This window comes from Chamaea fasciata, unplaced genomic scaffold, assembly GCF_029207755.1.
Source record: "Chamaea fasciata isolate MVZ Bird 193981 ecotype frontalis unplaced genomic scaffold, bChaFas1.0.hap1 SCAF_3, whole genome shotgun sequence".
Classification (NCBI taxonomy): Eukaryota; Metazoa; Chordata; class Aves; order Passeriformes; family Sylviidae; genus Chamaea; species Chamaea fasciata.
Window position 1 is genome coordinate 20,258,024 of NW_027094088.1, and position 26,201 is coordinate 20,284,224.

The 26,201-nt window shown below is 40.7% G+C and overlaps 1 protein-coding gene across 17 annotated transcripts in view; it reads left to right on the plus strand.

Annotated features, from left to right (window-relative positions):
• ESRRG (estrogen related receptor gamma) overlaps positions 1–26,201 on the plus strand; it is a 394,158-nt gene that overhangs the window by 53,522 nt on the left and 314,435 nt on the right. For 5 of the 17 annotated variants that reach the window (XM_066178267.1, XM_066178266.1, XM_066178256.1 and 2 more), the window contains exon 2: positions 837–882. The exons of 3 other annotated variants lie outside the window; for them this stretch is intronic. Coding sequence is in view for 2 of the 14 variants with exons in the window: in XM_066178271.1 (XP_066034368.1) it covers positions 837–882 (46 nt within the window). In the remaining 12 variants the exon portion in view is untranslated. Of the gene's footprint in view, positions 1–836; positions 883–1,146; positions 1,162–8,991; positions 9,052–9,782; positions 9,827–26,201 lie in introns of those variants that run through there. 9 more of the 17 variants (XM_066178251.1, XM_066178257.1, XM_066178259.1 and 6 more) reach the window with 4 other exon arrangements.

Genomic DNA, 26,201 nt, shown 5'->3' on the forward strand with positions numbered 1-26,201 from the left:
TGCAAATTCTTTGCCTGTGTCTCCCATGGTATGTAGCTGTAAACCGGTCTTTGACAGTGCATAAATAGGTGCAAAACATTCATTTTCCGTAGAAGTAATGACCTTAGAGAGGGACTGTGACTATTACAATGGCCTATTGCGACTTGTCTTTACCTTTAATTGTTGCTTTTATTTTTTATTCCTGGTACATATCTTTTATGTGAGCAGCTTTTTCATATTTCCGCAGTAATTGCATGCCGTAAAAAGATGTGGGTTTTCTGCCTAAAGAAGTGGTTATATGCCAGTTGTACCTGAGCTGAAGGGTTACCCAGAGCAAATGTGTACAAAGTGAACCTGCTCCAGGATAACCTGCCTTGGTTTAGGGGAGAGTTAATGATAAATTTATTTTCGTGACCTGTCTGCCAAATATTTGTACACTAATTAGGTCCTATTTTGAGGGCAGAGCATGTGAGCTTGTAAGGAACCCCTTGTACAGGATGGGAAGGGCAAGAGGATTTTTGTCCCTAGTGAGTGCAAACCCCATTTTTTAAATGTAGCATCACCTAAATATGTTTATGATTTCTAAGTAGCATGTGAATCCCTGGGCTCATGTGGAGGTGCTTTTTAAATTGGCTCATGGGAATAGCTGTGGCCAGCTCAAGTGTTCAAGTGTAGAGCATTGGAGAAGAAATTGAACTGAGTCAAGGCATAATCATGGTTTTAACTTATTATATAATGTCTTTTGCAATATAGTAGAAAATTACCCTTAGGACTAGTGGCAGGACCTGTTGTATAAGTAATCCAGCCGTGGTTCTGGTTGGTATCTTGCTTTTCACTTGAACCTCTCTGCGATGCAGGTCTTGGAGGAGTGAGTGCCTGGTGCAGTCTCTGCCTGACTCCTTGGTAAGTCATTCAAGTCTATGTTTCTGTACAGTCACTTTCCAACTGCTCAGCAAAAATAAGGGAATTTTTCATAGAGTGCTTTAAAAGAGAGCTGCTAATCAATTTTTCTTATTATTTTATGCCCTGTGATTTTTACACCACCCCCACCAGCTGGTTAATCATGCAAAAGCTGAACACTTCATTAGCCAGAACATGTTTGCCCATGGGCATTTCTGTAGTAAATTAGTTCTTTCTATTTATACAGGTAAGTCATGGCCAAAAGTCTTTAAGGTGCCAAAGGTAAGGGTTCGAATTAATTCTTTTTCTGAGTTTTCAAAAGAACTAGGTTTAACTTTGTGTGCTGTTGATTTGAAATTACTTTTGAATTAAAGATAGTGTGGGGAAAAGAGCACTGTCAGGCTGTTCAGGGATGCAATGTGCCTTTCTGGATCTCATATTTGGCCTTTGTAGGAAAGGTTGCCTTAAAAAAACCCAAAACAGCCCAAAACACTTGCATGCATTCACATACATATATATGTGTATATATATACACGTGTATATATATATATATATGTATGTGCACAGTATCTTCATGCAGAGACTGCTTATTTGAGTGGCATGTGGCATATTGACCTGTGTTTTTCCTTTCTTACTCTCTGCCTTTTACGCTGTTAATTGAAAATAGGTGGTTTGCAGATGCTTTTTTGCCTCAAATCAAATGGTGCCCTCTGAAAGCCTAGTTTAGCTTGACAATGAATTTAGCTTTCAGGCTTTGGCCATTGCAATATTGTTTGAATGCCACCATTTCCTGCAATCAATGTAATTTTATATCTACTTGGAATAGAAAGTCAAGATGGTGATTGCCTTAATTTAACTCAGTGTTGTGTTCATTAAGGAGCTGATCCCGAATTCCTTTCAGATCAAAGTCTGTCTTGATTTCAGTGGAACCTTTCGGTGCGCAAGGTGTGCGGTAGCCTTCTAAAATGTTGTCATTGTGACTAGTGAATAAAAACTAAATGTGTTGCTAAATTTAGGCTGTTGCTCATGTCAGCTTCCTTTTCTAAATGACGGTAAGTGCATTCCATAAATAGTATGCCTCTTATGTTGTCATATCTCTTTGGCTTGCTTTGCAGTATTTTACAGGATATTTGCAAATGAATTTTGTGTTCAGTAGGCAGCGGATGAAAATAACACTACTCATTGGGACTCCATTAACCCACAGCTAATGAGGAACCATTTCGAGGGCTGGATGAGTGTAATTCAGATTAGCCTGCGTGCCAGGCTGCTCTGCTCCCGCTCAGGCTCGCTCCGTGCCGCGCTCCCTGTGCCGTGCGCCGGACGGATGGAGCCCGGAGCGGCACAGCTCTGACACTGGTTAAGTTTGCTGTGCTTCGGTTCCCCTTTTGGAAGGTAGGAGAGGAGAGGGAATGTGTGTGTGTGTGTGTGTGTGTGTACGCATAGATAGGTGACAGTGATCTTGACCTCCACGGTCAGGTGTTTTGGGATGTAATGAAATACTCCTCAAACACTCCACTCGTGCTCGCTGGTTGATAGCATTGTTACTTGTAGAAAAGGGTACTACATGGTGACAGTAAAGGTGGTCCAGACTGGCCCTTAATTAATTTTATTTTCAAAATCTATATTAGTGACTGTCATGAGGGCACCTGGGCACTTTACATCAATAAAACAATCAATTTAAGAAATGGGTAGACCAGAACTCTGTGTTCACTATCAAAACTCCTGTTCCCTGTTACGACTAAAGGTCAGTCCAAGGCTGGCCAAGCAGGCAGGACTCGCATTCCTGCTCCTTGGCACTTGCCAGGCGCGGCTCTGGCGGAATACCATTGGCAACAGCTTCCAGATGCTCACGGCCCCTGTGGAGAGCAGCTCGCTGATGGCCCGTCACTTGTTATCCCCTGTGGTTTCGGGACCAAAGGAAAAGGTGGGGAAAGACCAACCCCAATTAAAAGTGTGACTTTGCCCATTGCCGGCACTCCACTGAAGTGCAGGCAACAGGGACTTGGTGGAGCTGTGCTGCTGGAATAGAGGGAGGGAAAAAGCGACCTTTTTCTAGAGATCTCTTAACTGAAGAAACTTTATTGATGACAAATCTTACATTATGCAAGCTTAGCAAATTCTCTAGGAATATAATGCTTCCCAGTTTTTTCTTAACATGTGTTAATATTTTATGATACCTGTGCATTAAGGGACAGTTCCTACAATGTTTAAGTGAGTTTGGGGGTGCTAAATTACCTTTGTGGACTTTTGAAAAAACACTACTTGGTCACTCCAAATTAGCTGAATTCCCAATCTCACTTAACACACTGATGACATAAAATCAGATTTTTTCAGTTTTTCATGTATTAAGTGAGCATGTGTCATTGAATTAAATGTTGATGCATAGCTGCATTTTATTTATTTTTATTAGCACATTTGGGGCAATAATCCCACTTTAATGCATATCTAATTCAGTGCAAGCAGCACTGAAACTAGGAGTTTCTGGACACTGATGTAATTTTTTGAATGTGAAATGTTAATATGTTTTCATGTCTTGAAATCCAATTGAACTCAAGCTGAGCTTAAAAATCCAAGATCTGGTTCGGTAGAATTCAGTCCCATCTGGCTGGTGGGTAGCAGGTGTGCAGTGTGTGTTTGAGGGAGGGAGGTGATTGCAGGGAGTGAAAGATTTCTCTTTTCCTGTAAAGCTTTAATTCGAGTTTAATGCTGTGGTCTGAAGCTCTCTGCAGTTTAGGTTCTTACGTAATTACCTACATCTATTGTTGGTCTCCGTTTTTAGACAACATAATGGTGATGGTGAATGGCAGAAGCAAGTAAATGGCCAGCATTATGAAGAAATATGGTTTCTAATTCTCAAAGTTTGAATTTATTTTCTGTTACACCCAAGTCCCTTCTATGGGAGAGTGTGTCTTTACAAATTGATACAGATGTGATCCTTGAAGACCAGATGAGAAAGGTTTCATGGCAGTATTCAGGATCAAGGTCTTTTGAGTATTTTTATGTGTTCCCACAGCAGCATAGACAATGTTTGTGTTGTGTATATTTTTATAAAAGAAAAAAACCCATATATGCAATTTCTGTTTTCAAACCATAATAGACAGGTTCTACATTTTTTATTACTACAGTTATAATGAAGGAGGGTTTTTTAATCTTCAAAAGTATTTTAGCAATCTGTTGAATACTTTTTACCTCATAACCTTAAGAAACCTCCCAGCCTTTCTAATTTTCCTCTTTCTCTTTCCCTTTCTTCATCTTTTGATCAGATACTGCCAGTCAACCCCTGCCTCTGCCTGGGAGCTTTTTGCTTGAGAGGTTCAAGAATCTGCTCTTCCTTGGCTTTTGTCACTAGCTATCAAGTCAGCTCCCTTTCACACTCCTATCAGCTCTCCCTCTTCCAACTTTTAAATATTTCCTCTTCTTTTTGTTTGTCTCCACTGCTATATAACTTTGTGCTGAAGAGTCTTCCAGCACATGAGTTTTTTATGGGAGTTGGCGCGCAAAGCGCTTCTTACTTAACAAAATAAGTCAGCAAACATACTTCTTTTACAGTTTTTGAGTTCACATTACTACAGTAATGTGAACACTTTTGCTGCTGTATTTCACGGGTTTTTTTCATGGTGAACTGACTTAATTTCTAACGTAGAGTGGAGCTGGTGCTGTGTTGCCAAGGGAAGTCCATCTGGTTTGACAGATGAAATGATAAACATTTGTCTGGACATCCCTGTGAAGTTTTCCTTTTGTTTGGTTGCTTTATGAAGTTAAATGGAAGAGGTCACCCCCTTTGACAGAGCAAATTCTTTTTTCTAGCAATTGGGATTTGCAAGAAAACATTTTTTATTAAGCAAGTCATCCATACCACACCGTAGGCTGTTTGAGTGTAACAGTATGTTACAGTCTGCAAAGTTAATGCAGTTAATATTCAACTGAACTTTTGGGGGGTTGCTAATCCCTTAGGCGGGCTTAGCAGAAAGGGCAAACATATTTATAGCACTTTGAATCAGTCTGCAGTGAACAAGTAAGAGTATGTGTTATACCATGCAAATGTTACACAATTTCAGGAAAGCTCAGTGCATAATCATCTTTTAATAGTATTTAAGTTGATGAAATATCTTGTCTGTAAGCAACAGAGTTGGTTCAGTGGACAACAGGTCCGTTCAAATGAAACTCATTGAAAGGTCTTGAGATTCTTGTTCTGGTGTTAAGTTCTGAAGGTTCTGAGCAGATTTATGGGCTGTCTAATTAGGAGCTAACTGTATTCTTTAAGCTCTGTCATTTGTATTATTCCCTAATAGTATTTAATTGGACTTTGTCACATATCTGGATATGACTGAGTGTGGGGTTGTCAGCAGCCTCTTCCATGTAGACCTCAGTCTCTTTCTGTCTTTGTAGAAGTAAAAAAGATCTTTCCTGAGGGATCTTTGCTCCAGAGTGGAAGTGTGACACTGGACTGTTTGCTTTGGTTGGAGCCGTGGGCACCCCAGGCAAAAAGAACAAGAGTTAAGTCACAAGTTGCAGGCAGTTCATGGGGAAGCTGAAGTGCTCAGGCTGAGGATGTCCAGCGGTGAGGGTCACATCTCTGTGAGATAGAAAATCTCCACATTTATGCCATGGACAAAACTTGCATTGAGTGCAAAGTTACATAGAAAAGCACATAAAGGGCCCTGTAATGCTGCCATCCCGTCAGGAGTCAGAGAAAAAGGATCTTGGATTTTACACACAATTTGATTGTGTAGAGTTTTTAGGCAAATAAAAAAGGGGTCTGTCATCTGGCAGTCAACAAAAAATAATTTGTACTTTTAAAGAAATTTTATTCTATTTTGAAAGAGATGAATGTAGTTGCTAACAGCTGTAATTTGTATGATAAATTTTTAAGGTCAATTTCTGGTGCCCTGTCAATGCAGAATATAGGCCTGACAAAGTGTCCATTCATTCTAATTAAGGTTTTTAATATGTTCTACATTTTGGCTGTTTCTTCCTTTTTTTCTAGACATTGACTGTTGGAAAGAGTGACTACAACATGGAACCTGACTTTAAAGGGGGCTCAGGTGCCTGAATTTATACATGCACTCAAGTTACTTATTGATTTTCCACCTTACCTGTACCCATTCCTTTCCTTTTTCTTTTGCTCTCTGTGAAGCATTCTGGCCATTCATAGTCCTTCAGGTAAAAGTCCAACAAAATAATTGATGTGTCAGAATTGCTGGAAAAATGGAAATACGTTGCTAAAGATTTTCAAATCTATTTGTTACATTTTCGGTTAAAAATAGCATGACTGAGTACCAGAGCAAGTTAAAATTTTGTATGGGAGTTATTTATATCTGAAGTACCTGAAAATAACTAGTTTATTATGTACAAAATTTGAAATTCCGGAATATATTAAAATGCTATCTCAAAGGTCAAAAGCCTCTCCCAAGGAAGGAGGGAAATCAGAAGGGAATTTGGGCTGATCCGGTTAGTTCTGTAATGGTTGCACAGGGGTGGTGTGGTTTGCTTTGGTTACCCATCCTGAATGTCCCCAGCTCATCACTGGATCAGCTTCCATGCAAATCCTAGCAGGATTCAACCTTAAGCCTTGACCTCTCTAACATGATCTGATACCATTTCTGTCATTTTACTGAGCAGTGAATGCAGGGTTCCATTGCAAAGGCCTGACTTCTCTGGATGTGTCCTGGTGGAGGTCTGCTGGATCTTACCTACACATCCTGCAACCATCTTGGAGCTTGGAAATGGATTAAACTATCTGCAAACTATTGTGAAAACAGAGTTAACAGTCTGATCATGTTTACTGTGCTAAAAGGTAGGGAGGTGTGTGTGTGTGTGTGTGTGTTACTGTGCTGGACTCTATACATTTATGAGCTCTTTTTATAGTACCGTTCCCAGCAGCATTCCCAGGAGCAGTCCAGCTCCAATCAGGACTGGTATGCCATTGTGTGAGGTGTTGTTCTAATTCATGTGTAAATGTGGAGTGGTTGCTGCCCTGAGGATATTACAGTGAAATTACAAGCAGGATGAAGAATGGGAGGAGGTGTGGAGGAGAAGGAGGGCGGCGGCAAGAGGTGCACTTGTCTGGTCAGGGTTGTGGTACGTGCAGCCTCATACCAAGTGATGGGCATTTCATTTATTTATAAGTCTGCTGCCTTCAAAACAATTAGCCTCTTTGTCTTTTGTTTGTGTCTTAGTTATTTAAGGCAAAATGTAGAGTACGAAATTAATCGTTCCCAAGATTCTCCTGCTCTGTCTCTAGCAATGACCAACCCCAGGCACCTCAAGTATAGTTGTAAGAGCCTCACAATGCGTAGACTTGGGATAATCTTCTCTCTACACGTTCTCATCCTAATCTTTCATTATTAGGGATTAATTTAAGCTTTGAAGCATGAGGTTTAAAAAAATATTGTATTTGTTTTTCCCCTTCTTCCACTGTCAACCTTGTTTAAAATATGAAATATCCTCCCAGGCCCGTTGTCTGAGCTGTTCTCGGGCTAATCCTACCTGCTCCTTGGTGTGTTGGCCAAACCTGCAGCTTGAGAGCTACCGTGGTGGTTTTGCCTCCTCTGGTGCCAGAAGGCACTGGTAGATCCTTTTCCCCAGGGAGGTGGTTGAAGGCAGAAGCATGTTGAGCTGTTATAGCCTGGGTGTTCCCATGTCACCATATGTCAAAGCTGTGATGCTGCAGCTGGATCTCTCCTCTTTCTTTTAATATTTTAGTGGCTAATTTGCAGTAAAGCAGAACAGGAAATAACCATAAATAAATCTGGGAACCTTTGTATTAATTTCTTTTGCTAGCTGTGTACATATGAGCAGCTTGCCATTTGCATATGTGAATCTTGTCATAACAATTTTGGGAAGTGATTTGTTAATAATCAAGTTCTCAGAACAGCTCTAAATCAGTAATTGATGTAGGTCTGGATAAAGCAAGCCTTCCGCCTGCGTGTTTTGTGGAGCATTTTTGGCAAGTTTCAAGCTAGTGTGAAAACTAGCCATCAGAATAAAATTTAGGACAGCTGGGATGCTTTGCAGTGAAGACTTTTGGCTCCACAGTTCAAATAATCACAATAGCAGCTCAATTTAGCCTTTGGCTGGGTAGGTTTGGCAGGGCACAATGAAAAATAATTATTTCATGGCCTGCTTATTTGTCCCTTAACAAATAAACTCTCTGACCTATGCAGGCTTATGTAAATATGCTGCCGTATGTGGGGTTGTAGAACACTGTCATGTCCCCATTTGGAAATATGTTTTATTTGCCCTCATGTTACAAACTTTTTTTAGAGTTCTGTTTTGGAAGCAAAAAAAGGGATAGGATATATTGGATACTGAAGCCCAGACAGCCAGGCACAGAGTCTAAAAAGCCATCTAACAGTCTTTTTTTCTGAAAACACATCCATTAGTATGCAGTGTTTTCACTGCTGTAATAATAAGAGCAATCATGATACGAGCAAGTCCGTCTCTTCGCAGCCTTCCCACGCGGGATGGAGAATGACAGCTCCTAAAGCATTTGGATATTTGCCTGAATGTGTGCTGCTTAGCTAACAGCAGTTCAACTTGCTCTCCATCTTACGGCTTCCTGGATATCCTTCTCAATTTTTTCAGTGACAGCTTAAAATGTGAGATATGGAGGGGGGAGATAAAAGCTTAGCAAAAGGCTTTTTGTGTGTGTATTTAAGGGGAAGTTTTATTACGCTTGATGATGGAGGGATGTGCCACACTATTTTCTGTTCCCACCATTTTAGTATTTGCACTTTCTGTTGTAGTGGCTGCAGCCAACCCATAACATTGCCTTTCTGCTTCCCCCTCTGGAGGGGGGGAAATGCACAGAAGAATATGTATCAATGGTTTTGTCTTCTGGCACCACCATTTTGGCTGTGCAGCAGTAGAGGAAAGCCTTCTTCCCAAAGAGCTGTAAGATCTCTCTAGAACGTCTGCCGTTGCACACTCAGGCACAGGCACACGCACACTTGCACAGGCTCTCGCTGAGGTGGCTATGATCTGTTTTTAATAGTGGCACTTCTTCTCAAAGTGTCATTTAAAAAAACATCAGCAGTCATGTCATGCATCAGGATGAATTTCTAAATGTAAATGAGATTCTCTCAGTAATTTATTTACATTTGTTTTCAGCACAACAAATGAGACATCACGTAGCTTCATAATTTCCCATGACCGAGTCACCAGCATGAGGTGTGTAATTTACCCTGATTTAAGATGCTTATCTAGAGGTTCTTGCAACAATACCTGGTGGGCTTTTTTATACTACTTTTTGCTGGCTTTTAACCCATCTACTTCACCTCCTTCTCTGTATTTTCAGTTAAAAAGAAGTATAAATGTGCTTGCTTCTTGAGGCCTTTTTTCAGCAGAGCTGAGAGGGATGGCTCTATTGCCTTTGTTTAGTATGTTATTTTCCCTGCCATTCCCTTCTCATTTGGTAAAAATCATCAAGGGTTTCCAGAATGTATCTCCATTTACATTATGATGATGCAGGAAAGCAATGCTGATTGTGGACATTTCTGATGGAAAAGTGTTTGTCCAGAAATGAAACAGTGGAGTGGGAAGCATCCTGCAGTCATTTGTTCTCCCCTCTTCTCAGCTGAAATACTAAATCTTAGGCCTGTTCTTGTCTCTAATACTGACTTTATGTTTCTGATCTGCCTATAGCTGAAAGGATACTTTGCTTGAGATGGGGTGTGAACACCAGTTTTCAAATTACGTGGACACAGTCATGTACTACAAAACTCATTTATTTTAAGCCTGTAGTTAGACTATTTAGATGTCTAACTACTTGCTTTAAGTATTTCAGGTAGGTAGATGATTAAAGGTGCAATGTACCATGCATACAATTTTGTACCTCTTATCTTGCAGACCTGGTTATGGCTTGAGTAAAAATCAGGGCAATGGCTTTTGCTATTTTACAGGTTATCAGCACAGGAGAACTGAGATCCTTTGGTGAAAGTTACTGGTAAGTCCAAAAGTGGTACAAAATTGTTTAGCTTGGGATGTTGTGGTGCAAAAAATATTGTATATCTTCGTGGAGATCTGCAGGGTTAAACCTGTGTGGGTGATCTTTTCCTCACAGGGAGGAAGCATGACATTTCTTTGTGTTAATTCCCAAAGCAAAAATCAGCATTTTCCTTTAAAATGAATAAGCATATTCCAAAAAATAATAGATTTGGACTGGTTTTTAATGTGCATTGTACATACTAGGTCCCAGTTGATTTAATTTTGGCCTTCTGGCCATTTCCTTAACATTGCATGGGTCTAGCACCAAATTATGCTGATGGCCTGTCTATCACCAAATTATTTACAGAACTGCGGTTAAATTATAGAAATCTTCCAGACAAGCAGCGCTCTGGGCAAATTATTTCATCAAAGTTATTTTCCATGGTATACTTAAGCAAAAGCTTACAGGAGCAACATTAATCTTTTTTTGGTATGTGATTATGCAGACGTGGTAACAGCCCCCTTTTTAGAAATAGCTTCCTACCTGGGAAAACAGACGGAAACCATGATATGAAAATTAGTTCTTTCTGTGCTATCCTTGGTTTGAAGCAAACGTTTTATGTCAGGGAAATACAGGACTGGGGCCAGCGGTAGGATAGCCATTTCTGCACACTGTCAGCTCCTTCCAGGTCTTGGGAAATTTTCTTTCTGTAGACTTTTTACTGCACACTTCTCTGAATTTGTAAAATCAGGTACTGCAGAAGCAGGTCAGCTGGCTGTACTAGTTCTCCATCACATGCAGGCCCAGTGGTCACTGCCCGCTTTTCCAGTGAAGAGCATTCGTGGATCTGAAGGCAGTATAGGCATTTTCTGCATTACCCCCATCTTGCAAGATCTGAGCTGCTGTATGATTATGAAACATACAAAGAGAATATAAATCCTAAAAGCAGCCCTAACTCCCTATTGTAATTGGCATCCTTTCAGACTCTCTTCCAGAGTTTAGAAATATGGTTGGGGTAGAACATCTATATTTGGGTTTATATGTAATGGTCATACCTACTGGTTCACTTGGAAAAATGTTGGCATAGATCACTATTTAAGGACCTTGGGTGCAGCGTTTATGTTTAGCTCTGTGTTTTTTATCACTGCATATTTTTTTTAGTATTCCATGTTGCTCTGTTTGCACCATGAGACAAGAATGCCTTCCCAGCCTCTGCACAGTTGTGCACTTTTTGTTGGACGAATATAGAAATTCAGGTTTTAAACTGACTCCCATGAATAAATCCTTTTGGGAAAACAGGTGCTGAAAATCTGTGTTTTCCAGACCTCTCTCTGCCCATGTACTTAGGGTAAGAGTCAGCCATGTGTAGATGGCAGACTGGAATGGGACCTCTGTGCTCAGGGCCCAGATGTGGAAAACTATTGTGTGTGAGGAAGGGTGGCAGACTCAGGGACTTGAGCATGAGAGCTAAAGGTTTTTGCAAGCTGAATGTCTGATTTAACTTGATTTCTCTCTGGTGTTGGGTGTTATGTGGGGTCACACCTGGGGATCCCTTGTGGCAGCTCACCCAGGGGGACTCAGAGGCAGCTGGGGTTTCATGGTGTTGTTTGAGGATTTTTTTTTTTTATTATTATTATTATTATTGGCGGGATGTGAATATATGTGAAAGCTGTATCTCCTTTACTTGTGATCCTCAGCAGATGCAAGTCTGATTAAGAGTCCCCTTAATTTAGAAATGCTCGTAAAGACAGGAAGATACTTAAAGCTGGCTTTGTCAACAAAATGGAGGAGCTGTGCTCTCGGGACCCATTAACAGCAGTTCCAAGATGGCCACTGCTGCACAAATACTGGGAATTGAGCTTCTACAAAACCCTAGAAGCTCCAAATTGTACATCTCACCAGTTCTTTACTCCCCCAGTTATAATCCATATCTCACTTATTGCTAGAGTCAACAGTCTAATGGTAACAAAAAATACAACCTTTCATCATCTATTGATTTTCAGTCTTTAAAAACTGACAATAAGCTATTTTTTGTCCAATTTCTCAATAAATAGGAACATTTATTGGTTTTTCAGTTTTATTGTATTACATTAGAATATATTTTACTGCATATAGTGGGTAATGTAGCATCAGGAGAGATGTTTACGTTCAGCAAGTAACTTTTTAAACTGCATAGCTCAACTGAGATACGTAAACAAATTTGTAATACTAGTTTAATTTAGATTACAATACAGAATACTCAGCTTGGAGCTCATTTTTCTATTTATTCCATTATGATCCTCTAACTAATGGAAGAGAATTGCCATAAAAAATAATTACAGTAAAGGTGAATATCTACTTTCTTCTCATATAAAATAATTACAGTAAAGGTGAACGTCTACTTTCTTCTCTATCTGAGGAAGAGGGAGGAATTTTGAGGTATAGTAAGCGCTGTGGTATTGGGGTTTATTTCCTAGAAATCCACCACTGACAGTGGATTGTTGGATGGATATGTTGGACAAGCCATAAATTCTGTCTGTGTGGTACTGTGTCAAACGACAGGGCACAAACATCATCTTTCTCAGTGACCTCAGTTACCTTCTCTCCTCTTGAAAAAAGAGACAAATTGGTATGTGATTTAGCTGTGGCAGAATTTGGGATGTAGATCCCGACTTGCCTCCCCACTGCCACCTGCCTTCACAGCACAAGATCACCTGTTAGGTTTTTTTTCCTTTCCAGAACCTCTCAGGAGACCCTGAAGATCAACAGTTGCCTCTTGCTTACTCTTGTGGTGATAAATGGCAATTTGATGGTATTTTCATCTGTGCTATAAAACCAGTTTAAGGGGTTTTTTTGGGTTTTGTTTTGTTTTGTGTTTTGGGGGGTTTGTTTGTTTGTTTGTTTGGGTTTATTTGTTTGTTTTGTTTTGTTTTGTTTTTTAATTAAGAAACAGGTAATCTCTCTTCTGGTTACATTCGATCCTACAGCTGAAGGCAGTAAGCTCTTAGATGTTTCCATTCTAGCACCAAAAAACCTGAGTTGGAGGTGCCTCTGCTGAAGTGAGGATGTATAAAACAACCTCTGCTTTAAACCAGCTGTGCCACTGTGCCACCAGCACTGGCTTTTGCTGGCCCAAGTGGTTCTCTGGCTTCAAGGCTATCAAAGAGATCATCCTGGCAGGCTTCTCAGGTGAAAATATTCATGTAGATGATGACACATTTTCCTGAACACTCTGAACAGAGAGACAGTTCTGGCTTATGTTTCATAACCCTTTCACAGTAAGCAAAGACGGAACCATTTGGGCAAAACGCTTCCTTTTAGGTGTATTAGGTGTGATTCTCTGAGGCACAGGCCCTTTCTCATAAGCTACTGTGGATCTTGCTGTCATCTCTGTCTCACAGGATCTGATGTACAAGGAGTTAATAGATATCCAGTGACCAAAATCACTTATATTTCTCTTTATATATGGAAGTGAAGTGGAGCATGTAAAATTGGAAAGCAGAACCAAACCTGAAATTCTCTAACTTTATGACTAGTGTGTGTGTTATTTTCCCATGATCTTTAATTACATTCTATTCTGGAGGGGGGAGAGGGGGAATGCTAATCTGGTGCACCAACTGGGGGAAAAACAAACTCTTTTACAGCAGGAGTCTAGATGACAGCACACAGCAAATGCAAAATCTGACATTCATATGAAAGTGAGCTAGGCAAGACCACAGAAGAGAAGCAAAATGACTGCAGCAAGAGGAATGCAAGTGGTTTAAGGAAACCATGGTTTCTCTATTTATTGAAATAGCGCAGCCGACCTTTAAGGTGGTGCTGATACGATGTGGGTTTTGCAGAGCAGCACCAAGAGAGATGGCTGTCATAAAGGGAATGTGTGATTGGATTCAGGTTCATTGGAAGCTAGGTTTAGAAGACTATTGCCCTTCCCTCTTTGAACATATAGTGAGGCATGTCTCATTGCACTGAATGGAAAGATGCTATTTTCAGGACTGGTGTTTGCTGTGCTTGCTAATGAATTTCCAAGGGGTGTTTGAGCCTTGGATATTGACTGTTGAGATGCTTGCAGTCAGTTGGAAGAGATGTGACTGAACATGAAGCTTAGTTCTGTGTGCATACAATCCTGCTGTCTGTGATTTTCCCTCAGGTTGTATATTCAATATCACTCTGCAGTCATAAATAATTTGTAGAAGTCCAGCTGTGACTTAAGGCTTCTCTACAAACAGCATCCAGGGTGCAAAGTCACATGATACCCTTTTTCTTCTTTCACTGGCTAGAATAGCCTTTAAAAAACTGTTCCCACTTCCAGTCTAAACATTAAAACAAACAAACTGGGTGAATGCTTTTGCTGGGTACAGCACAAATATTCTCTGCCCTGTTTCTTGGTCCTGATGTCTTCTTCATCCCCTTGGCTGAGATCCCCTTGGCTGAGAGCTGGGTCACAGCACGCTGATGTGCTCTCCTACACCACAGGGGCTGAGTTTCTGTGCAGAAGTAAATGTCTTTGCTAAACAGCTTGACTTAGCAGCACTATACAATCGCTATTTATTTGAGTAAGGGATGAGCAGACTGTTTAAAAACCATATTCCCAGGGTTGTTGTAGTGTCATTTTTGAAAGGCAATGGAGAGTCTGGCTTAAAGGTATCCTTTGTAAATAAAGGTTTAGGAACAGGTCAACAGAACCTTGGGTCTTTCCCCTCACGTTCATTAGCCTACTATTGAAATGTCAGTGGATTTTTTGGTCTTGGTGGATAGCCACGTTCATTATTCTGTGGGAGGAGAACCTGAGGAAGCTATGATATGTGTCAGTTTAACACCTTTGAGTGGTGTGTGAGGGCATGTGTCCTGCTCCCCAGCACTGGTAACCCATGAATAGTCATGGAGCCAATGGGGCAGTATGTCTTGTACCTCTCAGCATCAGCTGTGACTGGCATGGATCCCTGGGGTGAGATCAAGGATAAAATGAACTCTTGTGTGCTTGGATGTGTTGATTATGAGCAGATCATCGCTCAACACCCATGTAGTTATCACATTCTGGGCAGTTTACCTCTACCCCCAGGAAGAGTTGTAGCAGTGAGCTTTAATCTGCACTCCAACTTTAAATTTACCTTCTATGTGAACCCCTACAAAAAAAAAAAAAGTTAAATTGTACTTTGAAATAGAAAATAAGTGAAAGGTGGAATGAGAGGTTGTAGAATAATCAAGATGCTTTTCTTTTTTCTCTTCGGTAGATGCTAGGAAGGAACAGGAACATAATGTGACTCCTCTACTCTTGCTCATTGTGTTTTGATCCAGCCCATTACATGCACAGTGGTCCCAACACATTCAACCATTTCCTACCAGCTCTGTCTACTCAGAAGCCAGACTTCACTCGTGTACCTTTTAGCAGTGCTGTGGCTCAGGGAATTCCCTTGGGACAGCCTCTGTGCTTGCTACTTCTTAGCACTCAGCTGGAGAAAGCACATTGCACTTGCCATCAAGCCCAATGGCACACTTAAGCTGTATAAAGGCCACTTGACATCATTTACATTTTTCATTAGCCTTCTGAAGTAGTTTCTCAAAAGGTGCAGTGGCTTTCTTAGCTTTTGAACTCCTTTGGAGGACTGTAATAATTTTGGACCACTAGTCTACCAGTGGCCTATAATTGTTATGCAAAACATTGTCCAAACATAACATAACTAATTGCACAATTAAGATTGCTTTCTCCTCATCATCCTATTCATCATACTCCTCATTCACACCTATAGTCAGCATCTGGCATTAACAAAGGCTGTATTTGTCACATTAACACATTCCTTTTGTAGTGAAAATGCCTTTTGTATATCTCTTTGATACTTAAGGGTCCTGCTAGCTTGTTCAGCAAGCCTGGAAACAGTGTCTAGAAAGCCTTGTAGAGTACATCCCTATTTCAGATGTTTAATAGGAATGTAATGCAGTGGTACTCCAGGATACAAACAGCAACTCTCAGAGCTCAGAAAAGGAACCTGATACAAGTCAGCAAAAGACCCCCCCCCTTTCCTTAACAACACTGAGGTAAGTAATACAGCGTTTTGCTATTTTTAAAAATCTGAGGCAAATAATGCAGAATAGCTTTTCTTCACAGCGGACATTTCAAGGTCATCAGTCCTGTTAGTCTGACGTAAGGCGCATAATCAGTTCCTTCTGATAGTCCACACCAGAACCAAGCAAACCAATCCAACTTGGAAAGTGCAGGAGTTAGCAGGGGAAGCTCCAAGAATATCTGTGAATCAAAATGCAAGAAATGGCCTGGTACCAGTCAGACCTACACAAAAGGTTTTGTGCTTGAAGGGGTTGATGGTGTGTTTGCCACTCACATAAGGACAGGGTGGGAATGTCTTTGATTGGAAGCCTAGGAGGTCTGCAGCACCATAATTCTTCTTGGAGAAAGGAAATTATGTAAGTTTCTACTTCTGGAATCTTTTCCCACTACCCTATAAATTTAAAGAAATAAAACAAACAGAAAATTGATTTTTGAATGACAGTGAATTATTGTCATTAGGGGAACTGTAGTTTTGTGTCAAGTGAAAAAAAGCTCAGTGTACTATATGCTACAGTGTACTATATGCTACTTTCTGAAGCATTACTTAATGTACCAGTCATTGCTGGGAACATGGAGTCCTTTTAATGCTAGTCAGGTAATATGTCATTCTCTCTGTAGAAACTCTGCAGCAGAGACATGAGTTATATACTGATGTAGTTATCAGAAGATCATGTGGTAGCACTAATGTGAGTCACTACAGTGGAGTTTGCCCCGTTTGAAATTTTTACATAATTAAAGTGAGTCATTGTCCAAATTCTGCCAAAGTGCAGATGTCTTTAATTTAACATATGCACTTCAGCGTGCATGTGCCTTCCATAGGTGAACATCTTTTCCATTGTGCACTACCCTGGGTTAGCTCTGGTCTGGGAGACATTCCCCTTTGCTCTTCTGTGTGCAGTGCTCCCACTGAAATCCACAGCATCTTCAGAAAAAATATCTGGAACACTAAGACCTCAAATAGTCCTCTCCACTTTGTTTTATGTTCTGCTGGTAATTCTTTAAATACACCTAGATAGATCAAAATAAGTGTCTTCTTGTTTCTGTTATAACGAAGGATATGGCCCACATTTCCTGGTGAAATATGTTCAGTTGCCTTCTGCAACTTGTGTCTCTGGAGTAGAGCAAAGACCAGGGAGAGGATCAAAAAGGTAAGGAATGTTTTTTTACGAGAAAGCAAGCTGGACATGCTTACATAGATATGGACTTCTAAAATTATGCACTTCAAGATGGTGGATGCCTTAGTACTCACGGAGAGTTAAATCAGGTTGTTTTAGCAGAGAACAAGACCACCCTCCATGCAGCTGGCTGAATCACCAATGTTTCTGAGGATTTCACAAATCTTTTGGTTTCTGTGTTGTGATGATGACTGCTCTGAGTCATTTGGCTGAAAGGCCAAATGTACCTTTTCTTACTTTCCTTCCCCCTTTCCCTCTTCTCTTTCTTTCTGTCTTATTTTTTTCCTCCCCCTCATTCTCTTTCTGAGCAGCAAATCTAGTTGTTCTCCATCTAATGCTGAAACATAACAAAAATGTGGTTTAACCATCACATCCAGATGTAGCTTGTAGTTTTGCTGGGCAGAGAAGGAAAGAACAGGCTTATTTAGAAACATTGGGAAAATTTCAGATTAATTAATGCGAGATAGAGAAAATGACTAAGGCTGGTCTGCTAATTTCCGAGACACTGGGTAAATGCTATTTTTTCTTATTTGCCAATCCCTCAATAGGGACATTAAATAATGTTTACTGCTGCAAATTCTTTCCCAGGAAGGGAAGGAGGTTGTGATACAGGAGAAAATTGTGTATTTGAATTAAAAGGCTAGATCTCCTCCTGCAGAAGGACTGCAGCCTTACACAAGAGGGCATCATGCATACTGGTCCACCCAGAGAGTAGCCAGCTGAAGGGCCATAGGTTTCAAGCACCTTCTGGGAGTCCTGAAAGCTACCTTAGTAATTTATTGATGATGGAGATGAGAAATAAAATCTTCCTGTACTCTCCCTCCCAATGCTGAGAGGAGAGGAGAGGAGAGGAGAGGAGAGGAGAGGAGAGGAGAGGAGAGGAGAGGAGAGGAGAGGAGAGGAGAGGAGAGGAGAGGAGAGGAGAGGAGAGGAGAGGAGAGGAGAGGAGAGGAGAGGAGAGGAGAGGAGAGGAGAGGAGAGGAGAGGAGAGGAGAGGAGAGGAGAGGAGAGGAGAGGAGAGGAGAGGAGAGGAGAGGAGAGGAGAGGAGAGGAGAGGAGAGGAGAGGAGAGGAGAGGAGAGGAGAGGAGAGGAGAGGAGAGGAGAGGAGAGGAGAGGAGAGGAGAGGAGAGGAGAGGAGAGGAGGAGAGGCAGTTAGTACTGCCAGCAAAGAAAGAAGGAGGTTCCCACACCTTCACTTGCTGCAGAGAAAGGATTACGCAGGTAAGCAGTCCTGCGTGCCAGGTAAATAAACAGTCAGACTCAGGAGCATGTGATTTTTGACGCCCTCAGTGCCTTCTCCCTGTTCCTGTAATATTTAAGTGTTCTGTCTTCTATGGTTTGTGATCTCTAAGCTTGTTCTTCACTTTTCCCCCCCAGTAAAAATCTTTGCGGCAAAAAATAAAGCTGCATCGTTATGCCAGAATAGTGAAGCACAGTGTCCTAAATGATGTAACGCAGGTTTTGGGAGCAGGATAATTGCAGTAGTGTGATGCTTCTTTCAGAATAATTAGTCTTGCTGAGAACCAGGGTATAAAAGCCTGTGCAGAGCACAGTAATGAGGCAGTTACACCATTTCCAGTATTTGTGTGCCCCTGCATCACACTGCAGATCAGAGCAGAGCAGGCATGCCCACAGTGATGGTCAAGGAATGATTTCATCTTTGTAGCCCTGTGCCAGGACTGTGATACAAAATACGTGGGATTCATTCTAAAGGAAAGCAGCACTCATCTTCCATACTAAACCAGGGGGCCTTTGAGATCATTAAGAATCATTTTTACAAAGGAGAGGTTTATGTTTCCGTTCATGGAGCCAAAGTCTGTTCTCATGCCCTGTTACTGCCTGGCACTTGCCCATCCAGGAATGAAATCTACTTCAGCTGTGTGCACTTGCAGATGTTGGGATTTCAATTTCAAAGTACAAACAACTCTAATATTAAAAAGACTGTTTCCCCAGTGAGAATATGGGTTGCATGAGCTTTTTGACTTTTCTGTTTCATCTTTTGATTGTGTATGATATCACCTTTTGATCTCTCTGTCAGTTTGGCTTTTTTTTTTTTATTAGCACCACAGTGGACAAAATGTCAGTAGAAGTTAAAGTGAAAAGAGTCCTCAGAGAGATAAAGGTTGTCTTCCACTTTTCACTACATGGTTGACTCTGCTGCCCTTTTCTGTTGGGGTTTAGTCTGCTGGGGCGTTTCTTTGCTTAAGTTAAATTTACTTGTCTGTTATATAAATAAGGGATAGCCTTGGCCATTAGGTAAATCTACTGATGGAGGGAAAAGGGATTTTCTAGAGTGCCTGTGTGCCTTTCTGAGACATGGAGTTCAAAAACATCTGATAAGGTAACCTTCAGCTGGTTTTCTGCAATGACTTTTGTCAATGAGCCTTAAAAGCATTGATATTTTCAAGCATTATAGCTGAAGAGTACTGCAATGTCCTTGAACTACCCACCAGCCAAAGCATGACATCTCCAAACTCAGCTGGTGAATTCCCATGTACTGTCATAACTTACTTTTTCCTTTCTCTCTGGGGCATCCAGCTGGAATTACCAGGACCGTGGCTCTACCCAGTATGCAACGCTAGACTGATACCACTCTCAGGTGCTGCCTGGATTTGCTGTTGCCCTCAGAATATTTGCTCCTATATTGTACAGTGAGGATAATCCTTTATTTAATTTTATTTTTTTAACATTTTGAAAGGAAAATAGGGGTCTCATTCAGGTCTTTCCATTTTTGCATGATAGTACAGTTGAACAACGTGTACATGTGTTAATTAAACATCCTGTCTTATCACTGTTTTGGTAAGTGTCCTGTAAATTTAATCACTACGACACCTCTGTACACATTACAATCCTTTTAAAGATCTAGAGAAAAATCCTGGTGGATTATTCAAAGCACTAAATCACACAGAATTACAGTAGTTATTAGAGGCATTAAAACCTCTGATAAGAAGCTTTATCATACATTTTTGGGGAAGCTTAATCTTTATCAGAGATGACTGTAAATAGAAGGGAACAGTAAAAAAACTTAATAACAGTTTATTTTACAGTACATCAATAATCAGGTACTGTAATTACAGTATAGTTATATGTTTATTGCATAGTAAGTAACTACAGTTTATTAGTTTTCTTGCTTTTCTATTATTGCAATTACCTGTAAAACCTTAGCCAACAAGGGGCCTTATTGTATTTCCACTTACCCTGGTTTTACACACACATACACACATATTTACATTAAATGTATGTTTGACTACTTCCGAGGAGTTGAGCCTGTTTACATGGAGGAAGAACAGGCAGTGGATATGCTAAAGATCTCTTCCACATGTACATTTATCTAGATTCAGAACTATAAATGAAGGGGATCAGATTTTAACTATGGTTATATTTAGCTATCTAATTTTTTCTCCTCTTTTTGGCACTGGAAAAGTTGTGGTATTCTGAATCACTTAGATAAACCTCTCAGTTACAGACCTACTCAGTGTGTGGGTGTTTATATTTTATCTGGACATTATTTACCTCTGTACATCCACATCTGAATATAGATTAGATTAAGTCTCTGTTAATTGTACTTGGGATGTGTGTGCATGTCTGTGTTTATGTATTTCCAGGAGTAACCCTGAAATGTTCTGTCATTTTGGGGTGTGGGCTGTGTGAAGATAGCCAATTAGGTGTGACTTCTTCTAATTTAGTGCTCTTTACCATGTTGAAGGTTCTAGTTAATTTAAGAGTTACTGTGAAGCTGGCAGAAGAAATGCTCATGTTGGAATTCAAAACTTTTCTTGGTAAGAAGTGTAATACAAAAATAAAGGTGTAATACAAAATACAGCCCATGAGTGGTGTGGAGTGACTTCTGCTCCTCATGCCTCAGGCAGGAGTGTAGCTGTACCTCTAAGTGCTGATTTGGGCAGTGCAGCCCAAGTAAGCTACAGAGAATTCAGTGAAAATCCAAAGCAAAAGCAATGAGGGTGGCAAGAGAGGGAGGGAATGTGGCCTGTCAGGAAATACTGAAGATATTGGGGGTGCTTGGGCAGAAAAAGAGGTCTCTGAGGGACAGCATGGCAAAGGGCAGTAAGAATACAAAAGGCTGTGGGAAAAGAAAACCAGTAATTTATTCTCCTTGGTGAGAAATGGGAGGGTGTGGGATGTAATTGGTTCAACAGGACCAAACAAAATTCACATTAGATGTTAGCAATTATGTTCTAAAGCAGATGAAATTTGGGCTGTTGTGGAATGTCTTTTGTTGGAAACTTTTCGGAAACAGGCATAAATGGTCCTGCCTGGAGGCACACAGGGGGACAAAAGGCGTCAAGACAGCTTAACAACACTCCTAACCCAGTTTTCTGTGCCTTGAACCGTCTGTTTAAAAGTCACGGTAGTCATGGTTGTGAGAAGGTTTTGTGTTCCCAGTTTGCTTGTCAGTGGATCAAAAGAAAAACAGATGAATTTATCATCTGCAATAAAACTTCTATCCAGGAAAAAGCCTTGGAAAGAATCAGTGCTCACGTGTCTGGTAAACTACTGAAATTTCATTTCTATCAAGATTTGAGGGCAGATGCTGCACTGGCTGAAGCTGATGGCAAAAACTTCCCTTGGCAGTAGTGGAACCAATGTTAATTTATATCATAAAATCCCTGTTTTGCTGATTGTTTTCAATTCGTGATTGCACATTATAGGCATAGTTTATACTGCTTAATAATAAACTAGATAGTAAGATGTACTTTAAATCTAGTAGCAAGTGTCCATATATACTTAAGCTACTCATATTTTCCTTTTCTCATCCTTTTGATGGAATAAAATTTCGGGTAATATATTTACTATGCAGTACTTGTTGATTGGGGGACTCCATGTTTAATTTTCAGGTGAAATAACTCAGATTTTTTTTTTCTCCTAGTGTGAAACAACTCTGAGATAAGAGTATAACTTATATTGTTATTCTGATTTTTTTCTAGAACAAATTTTGGGTTTATATCTATAGTAGCTGGCATTTGTAGTAAGCAGGGAGAGGCAGTGACCCAGTGTGAAAATGGTTTGCTTGCTATACCAAAAATTCTTCTGCAGAATATGATGGTACTGGTATGTTAGACTGGGTTTGTACAATTCTGTACAGAGGTACAGGTAATTGTGTGGGTTTTTTCTCCCTGTTTTCTGAACATATGACTGATGAGTAAATACTGAATTTCCAACTTTCTACCTGTACTACAAGATGTCCATGCTCTTGGCCACGTGGAAAGTACATCGCATTAAGCAATACAGTTAAACTTCCAAATGCTTTCCCTGTGGGAAATGCTTCAAACTGAGATTTTTGAAAAAAATCATAACATCCTTTTAAGTACAGGTGTTCCTCATGGGCCCTTTTCCACTTAGCCCACCCTGCTTCCAATGGTGTGCAAAATGCCAGGCCTGATGGGTAACATGGAAAAGCTGCACTAGCAGGACAGAAAGGTTGAAGTCTTAATTGGGAGGACTAATTTGGAGGTTGTTGGTTAGTTTGCAGGTATTTAACAGGAAACATGAAGGGAAAGATGCTGAGGTTGCTGTTTATGGCTGAGGCCACTTGCATATACTCCACTGAGTGTGTTTACAGTGCTCCTAATACTGCTGTGGGGTTTCGTCTCCATTTCAGAGAGAAAAGGGTCTCCAGTGGTTTTCTGAACACAGTGAACAAAAGACTTTCTAAATTTCTTTTTAGACTTATGCTATTTCTAATGCTGAGGATTTTAAGGATATGGTTTTCAAAAACAATATTTTAGTAAACATTCCTTCTACAGAGGCACGTTAGAGAGGAAAGAATAGGACTATTTAAAGGAGGGGATTTAATTGTGTCACTTCTATAGGCATTAGGCAAATTGCCTCACTTATAGTTAAGAGGTAGCATGGGAGTATTTAAGTATAGGGTACCTGCAATGCACTTTATGATAGTCTTAGCTTATGACCTTATATCATTTTATTTCTCTATTAAAGCAAGACATTCCTCACGGGGACTGCGATGGTGCACAGTGCTGTAGTTAGCACCTCGTGTCCTGATGGCTCTGTGCTGCACCGTGATAAAACAGGGAAGGGGGTGGTGAGTACTCCACAAGTTTGTATGGGAATCAAGAAATAAAAGGTGATATCTGATATGTGGTGGGATGGGAGATATGTAAATGAGATGTGAAAATGTCTATTACATTACATGCTGTGTGTTTTACCCATAAACCCGTTTTAAATGGGTACAGCCGATGCCATATAAGTTAAGAGAGTGACTTAAAAAGTCATTATGGGCCACCCAGAAATTCTAGACCAAGTCCTTGACTTCAGAGGTAGTAAAGGCCTCACAGGTCAGTCCAGTGGTGATGCTCAGCATTTATGTGTGAATTTGGCATTTCACAGAGGGGTGCTCAGATCCTGAGGAACAGACTGTGCTGACTTGGAGCATCCCCCTTCCTTGGGGAGAAGGGAGCGTGACTGATGAATGATACTGTTTCTGAAAGATACTTGTTTCTGCTCTGAAACAAGTTGTCACAGGAGGAACCAGAGAATGCCTTTGGACACAAGCAGCACTGGGTTGTTTTCTGCTTGAGAACAAATGCTGACCCTGATGGTGAGTGCTCCCTGTAGCCCGATGCCGTGGGTATTGCTGCTCAGGGACTTAGGCAGAGGTACTGTATTGGCTCCTGGTAGGTTTTGGGGGACATTGCATGTTTCATTGTCCAGTCCTTTGCAGAGAGAGAAGTGGGGTTGTGAGGAGAGATGCAGCTCTAAGGTTATGTGGACTTTCAAGTCAGAATTGAAAAACATACTTTGCGTAGACATTTTCAGGGTTGGGGAACAGCCGGATTCTCAAGCTTACTGCACAGGGCTCAGTTCAATAATTAAATTACTGCTGAAAGCTTAGATACTGTAATGCTTGCAATCCAAATGTCTCACTCTTAAATACTGAAATGGTAGTTGTGGGGTTTTTTCTTTCTTATTTTTTTTCCAATTACTTCAGTGAGAAATACTGTAAATTTGTCACAATTACCACAGAAGGTAGTAACTTTAGTTATGACCCCTGGAACAACATATAACCTGTTGACTGAGAAGTAGGTGATACTTTGTGCTCAATATCAAACCTTAAAACATCAGACAGACTTGTAAAATGTTTCCTACGACTCTCTGTATGCCAAACATATTGCGTTTGCACTTTGAGCTGAGTGTACAATGCAGCTGGGGGAACAACAGAGAGGGTCTTAGCAAGCAGGGCCTGTAAATTTGGCAAATAAATAGCAAAAAAAGAGAAAAAAAAAAAAAAAGAACACAGCTCAAATATTCCTGTGTGTGAATAAAAATGTATACCTTCATTTGTTTTTCCTCATGCAGCCAAGTTATATTAAAAAGGATTATACTTTCTCAGGCACCCAGATTTTCTTCCAGGAAGGTCAACTCCCAGAAATGAATGGAGAAATAAATTAGGTAAGAGTAATGGCTGAGAAAAAAAGTGAACTTTATAGCAAAAAGACAGAAGATCTCAATATAGAAGATATATATATATATATATATTTTTTTTTTTTTTTTTTTTTAGCACAGGATTGAATGTTACCACAGCAGAGGAAATAATCTAAGTACATAGATAGATTGAAAAAGGTTTCGTTTCTCCTCTCCACGGTAGCTGTTCTGTGGTTTGTGTTGTTATGACTGTTTACAAGCACTGTTTACACAAAAATCACATTATTCTCCCCTGGCTGACGTAGCTGGTGATGTAGATGCGCCTGCTCAGGGCCTGTTCCTCAGGGTGGCAGAGCACGCAGGGCTCTCTGAGCACCTCGTGCTGGTCGGCAGATCCTGATGCCAGGACTTTGGGACCGGCTGCCTTCATGTTGAGCTCTCTGAGCCCCTTCATGGGAAACGAGAGCTGGTACTCAAGGAGAAAGGACCTTGTTTGAGAGCTGCGGTGGAGGGTAAATCTCCCTTTTCCTTTAGCAAAGCATTGCATACCCTCTGAAAAGGGGTACACTTCTGTGAGTCGCAGTCAGGAGGCTGGCTGGCAGGATGCAGGATACAGGAACAAATTAACGTCTGCATTTAGCAGCAATATTAATATTTTCCCAGGCAGCGCTTACAACGTATGTCTGTTTGTTTGGGGTTTTTTGAGTGACATTAAACTACCTTCAAGATAGCTCTCTTTCAAAATCCATTGCAGACAGAGAGGAGGGATGGTCTGACAGGAGCTGGCGGCAGCAGGACAGGCTGACTGCGTGCTCCCCGCCAGCAATGAGGGCTGCTCTGAGTTGAGACATCAGGGGAGGACTTTGTGCAGGAAGATAATGAAAACACTGACAGGGTGAGACCATATGCAGAAAGGGAAAACTTATTTCCTTAAGAGGCACAATCATGTTTTGTTGAAGGAGCATTGTAAGGAAACAAATAGGATTTAAAAAAAACCCTGCTTCTCACAGAGCAATAGAATAAGAATTTCTCATAGGAAAGGAATGGTAACTGAATTATTTTTGCGATATAAAAGCATTCCAATGTTGTGCTTGCAGCCTGTGAGGAAGAGGGAAAGAAAGTGAAACTAACTGGGAAGGGCTGAAAGCGCTTCACTGTATAGGCTGAGAGCAATGAGAGATTAAAAAAATAAGTAAATCAGTTAACAGTGCATTAGATAACTCTATAAGTGTTTACTTTAACGAGGGAAATATTTGTTCTTGTATGTGTAAATGCAACCTTTATTTTCATCAGTTTTAGTCTGCCGCCTTGTTTCTAATGGCAGTGAGTTTTCAGCAGAGGAGACAGCCACCATGACCCCAGGTTGTTACTTGCGTAGCTGGACTCTTTTAGCAGATCTAGGTATAAAGGCATTGGAGCAGAATGTATCCTGTAGCTCTACATTTAACTTCTAAGTTTTAATTATTTTCTGGTTCTGAGCAAAGGTTCTGTATTCAGTCTTTTGCCAAGCATGGTTAGCATTAAACCCAGGCCATGCATTATGCCTCTGGACTAGGAGATGTGGATTTGCTACTTAAATGTTTGGGTTTTTTTCTCTCTGACATCTGCTTTGTTCTGACTCTCTATTGAGGAGCTGTTGTCCCAAAGATCTGAGTAATCTTCTTCTTTCGAGCAGCTCCTAAGTATCTGGGTTTTCATGAGGAGCTGTGTAATTTATTCCATCCCATAGGCCAGTAGTGGAACAGAGCGTGGGGACTGGGAGGTGATCTTGCG